This window comes from Vicugna pacos, chromosome 35 (genome assembly GCF_048564905.1).
Source record: "Vicugna pacos chromosome 35, VicPac4, whole genome shotgun sequence".
Lineage (NCBI taxonomy): Eukaryota > Metazoa > Chordata > Mammalia > Artiodactyla > Camelidae > Vicugna > Vicugna pacos.
Genome location: NC_133021.1, coordinates 12945034 through 12960156, shown reverse-complemented (window position 1 = coordinate 12960156; position 15123 = coordinate 12945034). Strand labels below are relative to the sequence as shown.

General features: G+C 45.7%; 1 protein-coding gene across 4 annotated transcripts in view; it reads right to left on the bottom strand.

Moving 5' to 3' along the window:
• The window catches only part of FRMD4A (FERM domain containing 4A), a 441493-nt gene that overhangs the window by 295109 nt on the left and 131261 nt on the right, over nucleotides 1-15123 (bottom strand). The window contains exon 1 of one of the 4 annotated variants that reach the window (XM_072955343.1): nucleotides 11457-11593. The exons of 2 other annotated variants lie outside the window; for them this stretch is intronic. In XM_072955343.1, the coding sequence (XP_072811444.1) occupies nucleotides 11457-11549 (93 nt within the window). In that variant the 5' untranslated portion in view covers nucleotides 11550-11593. Of the gene's footprint in view, nucleotides 1-11456; nucleotides 11594-15123 lie in introns of those variants that run through there. One more of the 4 variants, XM_072955336.1, reaches the window with a different exon arrangement.

The following is a 15123-nucleotide window of genomic DNA, read 5'->3' as shown; positions in this document are numbered from 1 at the left end:
AAGTCAGAAGATCCAGGAACATCAGCCCCAGTTTGCTCATGGCTAAGCTGAGTAGTAGCTGGTCTTTTGCTAAGAGACAAATTCTCCAGTGTGCTAGGTACCTCGTTCCTTCTTGACCTACGTGTATCTGACCTGCCTGACTCCTGTAGGCATTTGAGTTATAATGCCTGTGTGTGGCCCTATTTTATAGGACGACTAGCATGAACAGAGGCAGCTCAGGTTTAAGATGAAGGATTATGTCCTAAGGGTACCATCAGAAATAGAGATAATCGCTTGAAAATTGCAATTTCTGATTGGTGGGTCTCAGAAGGAGCAAGAAAAAGCCTTGCCTGCACTGGCCCTATTCTAAGACACATGACACATGTTTCTCTTGTGCCACCTTAAGGCCATTTGACTGAAGGAAAAAGGAAGTCGCAGGCTCCAAGGTATTTTTGTTGGCTGTTGGGCATGTTGATCCCATGCTCTCCAGAGGGGACCTCAGAACACAGGTCCAGAGATGGTGCTAGAAATAAGGACTATTAAAATGATTAAGAACAGACTGGCTGAGCGAAATGCCACAGGATATTGGTACCCCCCCACCCCCAGAGTGGGGCATATAAAGGGATGGCGTGTGCCCTGGGGACCCTGGCTCCCGCTTTTGGGCACCATCCTCTGGACAGGTGCAGAGCTCACATCGGAGACCCTGGTGTGAGCAGGTCATTTTATGTTGTCGATTTTAAAGCAACTAGTTCTCCTTGTGAGTTTCCAGAGGAGTATTTTTTCTTTCTTTAGTAGCTCCTCTCCCTAACTGCTCTGACGGTTGAAAACCCAGGATTAGGATCCAGCAGGATACGGGGTGGGGATTCCCCTTCCTCATCCTCCCCTTAAGTACTGAGTTGACATCTTGACGAGAGGGTTTCTAGAACCCAGCGCCCACATGAATGGACCTGGCCCTGCAACAGGGCAGCTCGAAGCAAGCGTGTTACTACGCACGTGCAGAAGAGTTTCCCAGGGGCGCTGAGGGTGGAGCCTGTCCACAGGCAGGCACACTGATTCCACTTAGGAAAGAAAATAGCCTAATTCCACACCACAACATCAGACCGGAATCCTGGGAGAGACTCACAACACGTCTGCTTTTTTTTTTTTTGACATTTCAAAAAATAAAAATTTTATTGCCATTTATCTAAATGTTAAGTATCCCATTTGCAGTGCATTTAATATGTTTTACAGCTAAATATTTCAGTTTTATCTATGTGCTCGATAGTACGTCTGCTTTCAAAGCTTCTCTCACACTACTTCGAATTTGATGGACCTAAAAGGAAGAGGAAAGGGGGTGGGGATGGGATCTACGCAGGTGGTAACTGGGTGGATGGGTAATGGGGTGGATGCTCCCCATTGTCCCAAATGGAAACCCTTTTATTGATGGGCCCTACATCAAGGGCTATGTTCCAATTGCTGATGAAGGTCAGATTTTCTTCTACAAGAAACACCACGGAGACCCAGTGAGACAGAGGCTGATGTCAACGACGTGATTTCTTCCAGTTCACTCCAAATCCAGTTACTTTTCCCGAATAGGTCCAAACCCCAACCTTCAGAATTCAAATTAGGACTGGCTCATTTCAGGCATTTGGTGGCGGGCTCAGTCCTAAATTATACTTCCTCAAGTCTATTCTGGGACTTGGCTGGGTTGTGGCGCTCTGACATGTGATAGCAGAAAACCATTTTTTCGCAAACATTTTCAGAAGCAAAACAAAGCAAAAGAAAAAGAGATTTTCTTCAGATCGATCTGGTGGTGGGGTGATGACTTTCCATGCAGGTGACCAACGTAAGATGTTGAAATCTTCTTTCATCTTCTCTCTTGCCTTTTTCTTTTTTTTGGCTGGACTAGCTCTCAGGGACCAACTGCAGCTCTGCTTTTCTGACATAGTGGCTTAAGTTGAGGGGGGCTGTTTGAAACAGGGATGCTGTGTTTCTGGGGTGCTATAAGGAGGAAGATTCACTGCTGGGCTTGGCTGTCAAGACTTCCACCCCCTGTCGCCCATCCCGACCTCTGCTTCCTCTGTCCAGGACTGACCTCAGGTTGAGAAAAACAGTCCTGAGAGTTTCTCCCTTTCCCCAGCTCCGTTATTTCCCCTTTCCTGTGCTGTGCGCTTTTCCCTACCTCACTGGTGCTTTTTTTTTCTGGAAGACTATACTTCCAATACTTATTAAATACTGAGTATTAAATACTCAGACCTCAGTCCATGTTATAACCCTTAGAGTTTCAGATTCAGGATGTCTTGGGGTGGAGACGGTGCATCTGTGTGGTTTGGAGAACACCCTGGGGATTCTGACGCCTGCAGCTTGCTTTTTGATCACAGGCTTTCTGATAACATTGCAACAGGACGATTTTCTTGTCCTTCTCTTACTTAGCCATCAGCAGCACTGTACAGTCCTACACTCCCTCCTGAGAATTTCTCTTCAATTCTCTTTGCACCTCACTGGATGCACTGTATTCGTCTCCTTGGCTGGTTCCTCCTCTTGGAACTGCCTTCTAAGCTTGGGTCCAGTCCTCTAATATTTCCTTGTGCCACCATCCAGGTGATATCACCTTGTCTTGTGGCTACAAATACTAGCCTCCAAGGGTGTACTGGTAAATGTTCAATCATTGATTGCCCAGGAAAAAAAAAAGTCCTGATTTGTAATGTTTGCCAATTTCCATGGCCCATTTCAAGCTGCCCACGCATGGTCACTGAATGTGGAGTTGGGAAGAGATGTACTTAGTCAGCTCTTCAGAGCCTGGGATAAGCTGGCTCCATCATTCCCTATAAACATCCACATTTATCTCTCCAGTCTAGACTCTCATCTAAATACCAAACGTGTTTTTAATGTCCTCCATTTGAATTTTAAACCATCATCTCAAGTTTAACACACCCAAATAGAACTCCTTATCTCCCTGCCCCTGCTGTCATCACCTTCCAGCTCTTCCTGTGGCATTTCCCATCTTAATGTCAACTCCATCCTCCGGCTGCTCAGGACGCCTTCTTAACCCCTCTCTTTCTCTTGTTACCCAGTCCATCGGCCAATCCTGGAGACTCTGCCTTCTAGATAAATCCAGACTCAATTAATTTCTCAGCACCTCCAGAGCCAGCATCTCTCATAAAGATTCTTATACTAATGACCTAGTGAGTCTCCCTGCTTCCCTGCCTGGTTTGCTGTCAGTCTAGTAGCCAGTGACTCCTTTAATACATGTCAGCTGAAGTCATCCTTCTGTCCCCAAACCACTGATCTCCTTCTGTCTCGCTTAGAGTAAAACCCCAAAGTCCATGCCATGGACTGTGCAGTCCTCTGTCATTTGAGCTCCTCAGACTCCCCTGACTGCTGCTGCTTACCACTTATCCCCGGGCCCACCCCCTTTTGCTCTGCTCCAGCTCCGGCTGCTGGAACAGAAGGGGACCCATTGCTCAAATCCATCAAGCATGCTCTTGCATCACACCTTGTGTCCCTGTGGTTTCCTCTACCCGGTGGGGTCTCCCCTGAGGTGGCTGCACCCCTGGCTCCCTGACTTCTTGGTGTCTCTCCTCAAACATCACCTCAACAGAGAGCTGCCTTATAGAGAAAGCAGCACACCCCATCTCCCCTCACTCCTTATCCTGCTATATATTTCCTAAGAAGCCTTCTCACCATGGAAATCCTCGTGGGGGATTTCCAAGACCCCTCGCAGATACCCAGATCCATGGATGCTCAAGTGTCTGATGTAAAATGGTGCAGCACACTCAGCCTCCTGTATCTGCAGGTCCCACACCAGCAGATGAAGAGGGCCCACAGCATCATGAAAGCAGAGACGCTGCTGTATCCCCTGAGCCTATATCGCTGCCTGGCATGTAGTAGGTATTAAATAAAAATCTGTCGACCTCATAAATAGAGTGTTGGGTCCTAAACATTAGACTCCCTAAGGTGTTTATATTCTGAGACTGATTTTGTTTGATTGAACATGGACCACATTTTCCAGAAGTGATTAATATACTTCTAAGCCTCACTGGTTTTCCTGATTAATGTTCCAATAGTGGAGTTTGAAGGACAATTTGGAAGCAGTCTAACCATTTGGGAACATAATCTTGGCATTTTTGAGAAGAGTCAGCAGGCAGTGAAGGAAAATGACCAGAGGCATGTTTATGGGCTGTCTTCAAATACACACACGGATTCTGATTAGGGGTAGAAGGGGCTGCCCACACACTCAGGAGCGTTACTTGTGTAGTAGGATTTCAAGACGTTTTCCATGAGAAAGTTCTCTGCTAAGACAAGTTGAGTCACTTTGTTAGAACTGGTAATGACACAAATATTTCTCTGCACAAGAAAGGCAGGGACTCTGCAATGCTATCCTTTGCACATCAGTTCTGTTGGAGTTTATGACCCTGAAAATATTCTTTTTGTTCATCTATTCACATTCATTCAATACGTGTGTATTCCTGCTATATATGTGCTGGGTATTGCTCTAGGCTCTGGAACTGGGTAGAAAAACTGATCAAGTCCTTTGAAGCAGTTAGTTATTGAGTGACTAGAAAGGGAAGAGAAAAAAAGAACTGAAAAATCCACAGATGTGGTTCATCCACTCCCAGGTCACAAAACAAAGATCCATGGCACAGTTTCTTCTATATTGTTTCCTGCACATAAGATAATACTGTTCTCAGAGGCGCATTGATAAATCAACACAAACAAATGTGGATTGTTACAACAATGTGTTGAAAGACACTCTTATATTACACAGGTGCATACTCTTCACTCTGCTAGAGCAATTTATAAGAGATCTGCCTTCAGAACACCTATAGAGAGTGTCCTGAGAATTCAAAATTGATTGTATGAACATGAGCTGCAAGATGGCAGGGTGAAATATACCCGGAACAGACTTCATCCTTGCTCAAGAGGAGAAGAACTTTGCCAGAGCAGCTGCATCTGATCTCAAGTGATCTAAAAGGAAGCCTTGCGTGGCACTAGCTTCTGTGACTTCAGAGGGCTGTGATAAAAGTACCCAGAAAGCAGACCCAAAGTGAGGGGAACTTCATAGGATGTCCCAGGATTATGGGTCCAACTTTCAAAGAGATGAAAAGTTTTTCCTCCTATTGAGAATGACACTCTTGACTAAGAATCCAACACATCAACTCATTTATTTTCTTTTGATGTGAAGACATAAGACGGCATAGAAACTAGCTAATTTCGTTCAGCTAGCATCTGGCCCAGATAATCCATGCTTGCAACAATCTCACCTTGGGGCAGTGGTCCCCAAGGTGGCCTCACAGTGGAATCCCCTGGGGGATTAAATACTGTTGATGCCTGGGTCCCCTCTCTGGAGATTCTGCTGTTCATTGGTTTGGGGTGTGGCGTGGATGTTGGGGTTTTTAAAGTTCCTTAGGTGCTTCCAGTGTGAAGCCAAGGCTGAGAAGCACTGCATCTGGATGAGTGATGGTATTTGACCCAAGATGTTAACGAGGGTCCTTAGAAGGTGCCAGGACTGGAGGATGAGTCGTCTAGAGGGGGAAACCATTGCCTGGTTTCCAGCTGAGCTGGAGAGCCATAGTTTGGTGCAAGATGGTGAGGCTCCGGGAGGTCCTGACAATTTCAAGAATGCTTTCTAGCCCTACTTTCCACACCTGCCTGGGGAATGAAAGCCCTGGGCTGGTACCAGCAGAAGAACAGCCTTTCCACTACATAATCTCATTCTGGCCAAGATGAGATATCATTGGTTTACCTTGACATGAGCTGCTGTAAGAAACAAAATAAACATTGGCGCACCAAGTTGGGGTCACTTAAAATGGCACCGGACTAACCAACGTGGGGAAAATGGCTTTCAATGCAGTTCGTGTACCCAAGAATTGGAGTCCCCAAGAGTTCATGTCCTTTCTCCTCCAGAGAGGGGTATATTTATAGCAGGAACCAAGCCTTACGCAGGATGAGGGGGCTGGATAATAATCTGTGTGAATACACTGATCTGTCTGAACCATTTCTTGGCTGTCTGCTTTTCATGGTAATAAATATCCACTAAAAGCTGTCTGCTGTATGTGTTTTTGGTAAAGTCTCACACTTCCCTGCATGAATACATTCAGAATGTAAGCACCACACGCTCCACTACAGAGACTCCGTTGTATTATGGATTCTTAAGTTATGCAGCTTAGCAGCTGTGATAATGTAATGGTTTGCAAAATAATAGACGGGCCATACGTCAACCTGGAATAACACATCAAATAATGAATAACGTGGGAGCAAAAAGGTTTAATTTATACTGTGTTAAAAGTACTGTTCCAGAAATACCGCACCATTTCAGTCTTTCTAAGACCAAAAAAAAAAAAAAAAAGAAAAGAAAAGAAAAGAAAGCACCCTTTTACTTAGATATTTAAATAATTGTGTAAAAGAGATTGCTTTCTCATTTATTTTTCAATAAAAATGTCGAATTTCTGTTCCTCTGGGAAGAGACATATATTCTGAGTCTGACCAGTTGTTCACACACAATCGTTCTACTTCAAGGTGTGTACTTTGGTCCTAGAGTTCAAGATAAATAGGAGAAAAGCATTTGTCTCCCCGGTTTGTATTAACAAGTAAGAGTGGACGCATTTTGTGCCCGCAAGACTGGGACTCGTGGTCGTTTAACACAAGGAGTGAGAATGTTTCTGTTGATGTCTTCATTCTGATCCTCTTCCCAGATTTCCTTACTGTGGGATGTTTCTAGCGACTGTCAGATTTCACTCATTCCTTCATCTAGTGACTATCTGTTGCTCTCCTGATATGAACCAGGGGCTGAGATGTGTTCCCTGCCTCAACAAGCTTGTCCTCATGTGGAAAACGGATGTGATGGAAACAGGCTGGCTATAGATGAAATTCAATGCTGTGTGATTTGTGCTATTTTAAGGGAGATGCAGAGCACTTTGGGAGCCTGAAGGAAGGAAGAGCAGTTATTTTGACCCACGGAGTGGGCAGGGTACCTGAAAAGGCTTCCCAAAGGGTGTTATCTTTAGGCTGAAGGGTGTGAGTAGGGAGTTAAGGAGGTGGAGGGAGGAGGCAGTATGTATCAAGCTGACAAAAACTCGTGCAAAGACCCTGTGGCAAGGGAGAGCATGGTAGTTTAGAGGAAGTGCAGAGTTGTTCAGTGTGGTTGGAGGGCAGGGTCTGGGGAGAGATGAGGCTGGAGAGGGTGGGAGGGTCCTGATTATGAAGGACTTTGTAACTACATTTAGACATTTGAACTCATCTTCAGGCATGGATTTTAGGTAGACAAGTCAAAGGTGGTGGAGTCCTAACCAAGAAATGGGGAGAAGCAGTTAGATGCAAGAGAGATTCTGGAGCTAGAACTGGCAGCACGTGGTGACTGACTAGATGGGGGACACCAAGGCTGAGGAGGAGGCAGGGAAGATGTCTACATTCTACTTTGGGTGTTTAGGTCGCTGGTGGTGTTGGAGGAAGAGGAACAGGATTGTGGGTGAGATGGCGAATTCCACTTTGGACACGTTAGACTTGTGGTATTGAGACACCCAGGAGAAGAGAGATGTCCAGCCCCCCAGGACACGTGAGTCTGGGTGAGAGAGAGGCTATATCAATGGGGAGGTGGACATCCTTCATCAATGCACATGTGAAAACAGTGTGGGCTAGGCCACAAAGAGCTTGGCCCACTCACTCTTAGGGTTTGGACCTATAAAGATAATCTCCAGCGTGAAACCATTGACTCATATTGTAGGCTCACAGAAGTTTAGTAAAAGCATTCCCCCCCATCCCCAAGGCAAACTCCCAGAACATCCTTCTTTAACTCACTTATATATTATGTTCTTACATTCACTAGAATTTTCCATGAAGTCCATTTTTACCTTTCCAGCTCTAGAAGGAAAAGGTCCTACAGAAGTATCTGGGCTTGGATATAGATTTACAGCTAAGATGGCGGAGCGGCAGGACCATGAGCACACCTCTCCTTGCAGCTACAACAAAACCACAGCCACCTGCCCAACAGCCATCAAGAAAATGGACTGGAGCCTAGCAGAAGTATCTGGGCCTGAGTAAGTTTAGTTACTCGGTATTGGTGTGCAATGAATTTGCAACATGCTGTTTTTCATGTCTTACATAAAATTGGGAGTCCAAGAGAAGTTAGAAATACCTCTGTCTTGGCTTTTATCAGATGAATAGCCCTTCAAGGACCTCTCTGGGTGACAGTAAGTGTGACTCAAAGTGTGTGTAAAAGGTTATTGGTTATTAAAAATACAAACCAAGTGTTTCTCTACCCAAAGATAGGCAAACTTCAAAAAGAGGCCAATCATTAATGGTTGCTTTCTTTCCCTACACACCAGGTGCCATGGTAGGACCTTGACATATATCACCTCTAAGCCTTAACAACTGTCCACAAGGGGAGTTAGTGCAGGTGGATAAACCAGGCTGAGGAAGCCTGAGTCACCTTGCCAAAGTCAGACAATTAGCAGATAACCAGCCTCTAGTTTCTCCGGGCAGCGTGGCTACCTCCTGATGCGCCTACATCACCTTCATTAATTATCTCGTTGCTGGATTAGAGCCCTCCTGTGTTGACTTACAACTCTTTCTTTTATCTAAACCTCGGATCCCTAACCTCGCCTATCTTACCAAACATGGCATCTTGGACTTATTTTCTTGCCCTGCCTAGCATGGTGATGAGTTGATGGTCGTCTGTGAAAACATATCAACAAGAACTAGGCTTGGTCTTCCTGCCCGAATGTTTTTGAAATCAAAATTTGACCGCTGTCGCTGTAGCATGGTTAGAAAGGTGCATTTCTTGTTTTTCCCACTCAACTTCTAGGCAGTTGGAAAACGGAAGCCCTTGTTTAATCCTGGGCATGTAAGGGCTCATGACTTGTCAGCACACTAGGTCGTGAGTTAGTCATTCTCTCTGGTCTCTGCACCTCTGCCTTTGGTAAATTTCCTTTCATGTGAAGTACTAGTGACAAGTTGGGTGTAACCCATTTCTCAGGGCCAAGCTACACTGTCCAGGCTCCCCCAGGGAGTGGAGGTGATGAAACACAGGCTCAGTGGTCGGCATGGAAGATACCGGGTCCCTTGATTAAGGTCCTGCTCTGTCATTGACTGTCTGTGCCCAGACAGAAGACGAAACCTCTAGAATGCTGTGGTTTCCCCATCCATACAGGACAAGGGTAATAATCCCCGTTCTCTGCGTCTCATTACCAACTCACAGTCGTCAAGAGAGAACAAATATGAAAGGGCATCGGGGCAGAGGTGTTATAGAAAGGCGAGGCCTTAGAATCATTAAATGCCATGAGACGGAAGAAATCCCGAATGTCTGTTGCCCTCTGGGCTGCTGATGTAGCTGAGAAAGCTGTCGTGGCCTTTAATTCTGGGCATCCTGAGGAAAGAGTGCTGGTTCCCAGCGCCTGCCCTTAAAGCAGATGTCATTTCTCACCTTTCCTCCCCCCACTTTTATATAAACAGATGACTCTGATTCTGAAAACTGCCATAAAATCAGCAACGGCGTAAAAGATCCAATTGAAACCGACGTGACATCATAGATTCCAATTACTCGCACTGTCCCCTGTGGTGGAGGGTGAGAGGGGAGCTCATAGCAATGCAAGGGGACTCTTCTTTGAGTGATGGTGTCCCAGCCCCACCATTTCCCAGCTAGAAATGGAGAGCAATAGGACATTTGATGCTCCAGTGATGTACGTGCTTCTCTGAAGGGCCCAGAGGCTTTTGGATCAGACTCCACAGAGTTCCTAAGACCCAGGCAACACTGGTGTGTGCCCAAGGGCCGGACATAGGTCCATGTCTTGAATGTAAGTAAATGCCAGCACGTACAACAACAGACATGTTTTATACAAGACACCGTGTTCGTACCCTGTTAGTTTTTCTTAAACAAATAACAGAAACAGTAACTGGATACATCTGGATTTACTAAACGCACGTGATTTATTAAGCATCCATCTGGAGATGCTAACAGTTAAATAGGTTACTATGGGGTTTTGTGCATATCTGCAGGAGAACTCTCTCCGTGGGGTTAGTCATGTTGTATAATTCCACTGCGAGTAAGTCACGCTTCCAAGTGAGTTTTTGTGAACAGAATATATTAAAGAAACTTAGTTACCAGATAGGTCAAAACATTTTCACCAGAAACTAAAATCACGTTCAGTAGACACTAAATGTGTAACTAGAATGATAAATTTATAAATTTTGCTATACCGGTTGGTCCTATATTCAGTAGCTCTTGGTACAAAAGCGGGCACAAGTTAGGCACTGAACACATTTAAGTTGTTGACTGATATGGAGCACAAGAAATCCGTCTTGAAATAAAGACCTACACACAGCCCGAATGGGAGGTGAAGTTTTTTTTTCTTCATTAATATGCAAATAGCAGGAAAAAAATGTTAACATCAAAAGTCAGGAAATCAACCCCGCCTGGAAGTCTAGCTAGCGTCTCGTATTTGTAAAGCTTTAATCACGTTTTCCTTCCATTTAAAAATCACTGGGTGGTAAGTACACAAACCAGAAAAAGTCACTTGAATTAAATGCTGTTCCTCTTACGAGGTGCAGCAGGTTGCTTCTCTGTCATGAGGGCCGTTTGCGATGCCCGTCGCCTTATTGATTTTAGATTACACCTTAACCCAAAATGTCTAAGCAGACATCCATAGCGCACGGGGGGCGGGGGGTGTGCTGCCATGATTCAAACAGGGGCTTTGGGGGTTTCTGAGACCCACAAACATCCCAGCCCTGCGTGGGTGCAGGCACTGTCCCCGCGGGAATGAGCCCAGCGTCCTGAGGACGACCAGACGTGCTTTGACTCCAGCCCCCACCCCAAACTGCACCAGTCACTCCAGAGAAGGAGAAATCCCCATTATTGTTTCACAGCATCTTCTTTGCCAGGCAGTACCGTACAGTAAGCGTGCTTTCAGAAAATTAACAGAGTAATTTTGAGCCAAAATCCACAGTATTTTAAAAAACGCCCCAGATGATAGAAAGGTATTTGAAACAACAGTAGCAACAAAACAACAGAGGGGATTTTAATCAACCAGGTGCATCATTTAAACCCTCAAAACATCACAGTTCCTTCACATCACCATCACCTCTTTTGAAGACACTGTCACCCAGCAGAGGAAAGGAAATTTTCAGCCCTGCTGCACGAGTGGATCTGTTTCACTAAACGAAGAAGAAAACAGGTTTTGCAGCCCAAAGCTCTTCTCGACAAGCACTCGCATCGTCCATCCTCTCTCCAGAGGGCAGTCCCTACCCCAATCTTTTCTCTTGTATTTCATCTCTAACAGCCCCCACCCCCATGCACAGCCGACAAAAATTTGTTTCAAAATTCTCATCATTATCTGCTAAGAAAAACAAATTACATATGCCAGAGTATTCTACAGACCCAGGGGTTTGAATTTTTCAGGAAAACATGACTACCAGAAGGGATGCTGTGTACAATGAAAAGAACCGTCTCCCTTTCTTTGAAGCAATTGCTCGGTGAAAAACAAACAGTCGACCACGTCGCTTACCCTCTCCACGCTGCGTCTTCTCAGAGATCCATAAGGAATTTTCAGTAAAAGTCTTTGGGATCTATTCGGAGCCACTGCAGCCTGGACCACCATGGTGTAGAGCCGTGTGTAAGTGTGACTGTGTGAGTGTGCGTGTGCCTGTGTGTGTGTGTCTGTTCCCAGCAAAGGGAGAGACGGAGGCGTCCTCAAAACTAAGTTACGGTCTCCTGGAGGTTTCCCAAAGATCAAATAACCGAAAGAGCTTTTTCTTTCGACCATATGAGTCAAGATGTGGTGTGTCGGGAGGTGGGGGGTGGGGAGGAAGGAAAACAGCCCAAGTTCTGCAACTTCAGCTTGCCTCCAGCAGCTCAGCCCAGCTCCCTCCTGCCTGCCCCTGCGTGTCAGTCTCCCAGTGAGTCTGCAGGTCCCAGAAGTGGGCAAATGACGCTGCTGGGGGAAGTGATCCAGAAATGTCAACTTTGTTTCTTGTGGTTCCAGATGGTAACCAGGTCAGTTGTTGATTCGAAGCCCTATCAGACGTATTATTCATCCCATCACGTGACTCCAAGCCCCTCGGCCATACAGTAGGTCACATGCTCACCTTAAAAAGACTATTTGGAATATCACCATCTGGTGCGGAGATTAATGCGCAGTCCTGCATTCTGATTTCACTCTCTTCTGAACACAGGAAAAATAGTTGGAGGCCAGTGACATAACACACTGGGGACTTGGGGGGATCCCTCTTCGCAGTCATAAATTATACGTATGACCCTGAGCATCAGACATGCATGTCTGTTTCTTTCCTTGCAGCTTTCCAATGGATGGGAAAGAAATTAGGCATATAGTTAATTATATATGTGAATGCAGTCCACAAAGAGAAAGTGTGAAATACGAAAGGAGAAAATGTTTGTATCACATGGCTCAGATGAATCAAATCAAATATACCAGACAGACTTGCATTTGGCATCTCCTCATTTAAATGTTTGTGTTACAGAGCATTTATTTTTATGTATGGCAATAAACATGAAGAAATTATGTTTGATTTTACAAGGCTCTGCAAAGGACTGTCTAAGCTCAGATGTACCCATCACACTTGCCTGTTCGTCCCTAATCACATGGTATAATTCCACATCAGACAAGCTTCTCAGACCAATGGTACACATGCCCTAAAAATTTAAGTTTCCTGTGATATTTTGTTACTGATAGCTTATTCACTTCTGCAACACCCCCCACCCCATCTCTACTCCTCCCTCAATCTGCTTATTTCTATAGCAGAGAAAATGACTAAAAAGAAAAGCAAGGGGCTTCCAGGATTGACAGTATTTTAGTTTTTTTCTTTTTAACATATTTCTGCATCCGCTGCTCCTCTCCGATCCCAGGATTTATGAACGGGATGCCATTTCCTTTGTAAAAATCCTGTGCTTTTGGGTGTTTGCCTAATATCACTCTTCTGCTTTGGGAACCAGGTTTTATTTACTCTCTGCAGGCTCATTTATTGAAAACGATGGAAAAGAAAGTTCTGTTTATTCTAAGAATCTGATGGGAAGTGGGGGTGGGGCGCAGAGGGAAAAAAAGTGGAGTTTGCCGCTGCTCGAAAATGAATCAGGAAAAAGAATGGGGGTGGGGGGGTGTTGGTGGGGGTGGCGGTGGGAGGGATGGAGACGTGGGTCTGGTCACCCAACTCAGACACACATTAAGAGGCAGTTAAAGAAAGCATCAAGTTGATGTGGGAAATTCCAAATATACAACAATCAGGCTTTGTTCCTAATGGGATCCATATGTGCAGCCGGAGAGTTAGAGGGAGAGAGGGAAGCAGGAAGACAGGGAAAGATGGAAAGTTCTCCAGCGTGAACTGCACAGAGACTTGGGTGACGTGGTTTAGGCTTACAGACCCTTCTTCCTCCTCCTTACTTCCTTCCTGCGCTGCCTGGTTTCCAGCTCTTTTAGGGGTGCAAATAAATCTGGAATGATACTCCATTCCTCAGCCAAATCAACAGAATCTCTTCCCTTTGTAAAACTCCATTTGACTACAGACCGGTTTCGAACAAAGGATAGGCACATTCTCAAAACACTGATCAGTCCACACCCCTGGGATTTCTGTTGGAAAATGCAGTTTGAGAGGGGGGCAAAGGATTAGATCAACTGAGAAGTCACTGTCTCTCTCCTGACCCAGGCCAGGGCAAAGCCCCTGGGAGCTGGATTTATTTATATTTGACTAAATGCAACTTCCTGTTTCCCAGGGGTATTAATGAGTGTTTCACTGAAGAGCTTAAGGCTTCATGGCATAGTTCACATCATAAGGGACACTTTGATGAACTAAGTGCAAATAAAACAAAAACATATGCCTTTGATTAAAGTTTAAAAACATATAGATGAGAATGTTAATGGAAACAAAAATAACCCTTGGCCAGACTCCCACACATTTGAGCCCCACACACTCTACTTCCCCAGGGGCCGGGGGTGGGGGAGCAAGATCATTTCTCTTATCAGCACCGGCAGGCGCCTCGTCGCAGATCAGAGAGAGGACGAGGTGGCCCAGGACCCTCCCCAGTCCCCAGAGAGTAGGTGGACACCTCCTCAGAGAGGTGTGAAGGCTCTCAAAGTTCAGCTTGTTCAAAACTATCTTTCTGATGGTCTTGCTGTGGGTGTTTGAGATCTAAAATTAAGTACTCCGACTAAAGTATTTGTTTCCAAAAGATCACTGTTACAATACAAATATATTTCCTTGGAGGGGGTAGGTACACATACCTTAACAGATATGACCACTTTCGGAGATGTGAGGGTAACTAATGTTTATGGAGTACATAGCAGTGGCCAGGCAACCTGCTGGAGGCCTCCCAAGGGCTGTCTCCAGGGCAGAATTGTTTTATTATCTAGGTTTTACAAGTGATGACACTGGGGCCCAGAGAGGGTTAATACGTTGACCAGGATAGCACAGCTAGAACTGTCAGAACTAAGATGAAAACAAAGTCAGTTTGGGTGATTTCAGGGCCTGAATGGGTTCATTACTCTCTCACCTGTCACCGAGGACTTTATCAGATTTCAGCCCTTGGAAATCTAGAAATGAGATGCATCTAAGGGAAATGGAAAAAAATCACTGTCTTTGAAGGAGAGAGGACTTCAATACAGGACATGGCATTAAACTGAGCTGTGCTGGTGTCTCTGGAACCACTGCCTTGAGGTACCTTGGAGCTCAGCACAGGGTACGGAAGAGCCAAGAAGCTCGCAGGAGTTGAGGAAGAACCCAGGGAGGCAGCATCACAGGAGCGAGCACAACCCAACCCAGGGCTGAGGAGCAAAAGGAAGAGCTGGTTACTAGAACCCATGGACCACGTCACCTGGCAGAGGCTGGAACTCTGGGGACCCATCCCGTGGGACCGAATTGCTGCTGGAGCCACCAGCCAAGGCCAAGTGTGCAAAAGGGGGTCAGAGAACTACCTTGCATCTCTCTTCCTACCCCTTCCATGAGCTGAAGCCACCCACCCACGTGGAGCCGTGGACATAGCCACAAAGGCCGAGTGGGAAAGGGCAGGGAATAGATTTGAGGATGAACCGCGGAAGCCCAGCCCTGAGGGACCCAGGGAGGCTGGAACAAAGAACTGGACAGTGGTGAATTTAGAACTAGCTGAAAGAGAACAGAAGGACAGGAGGGAAAACTTTGGAAGGGAATACAGCTGTCAGTCACCCT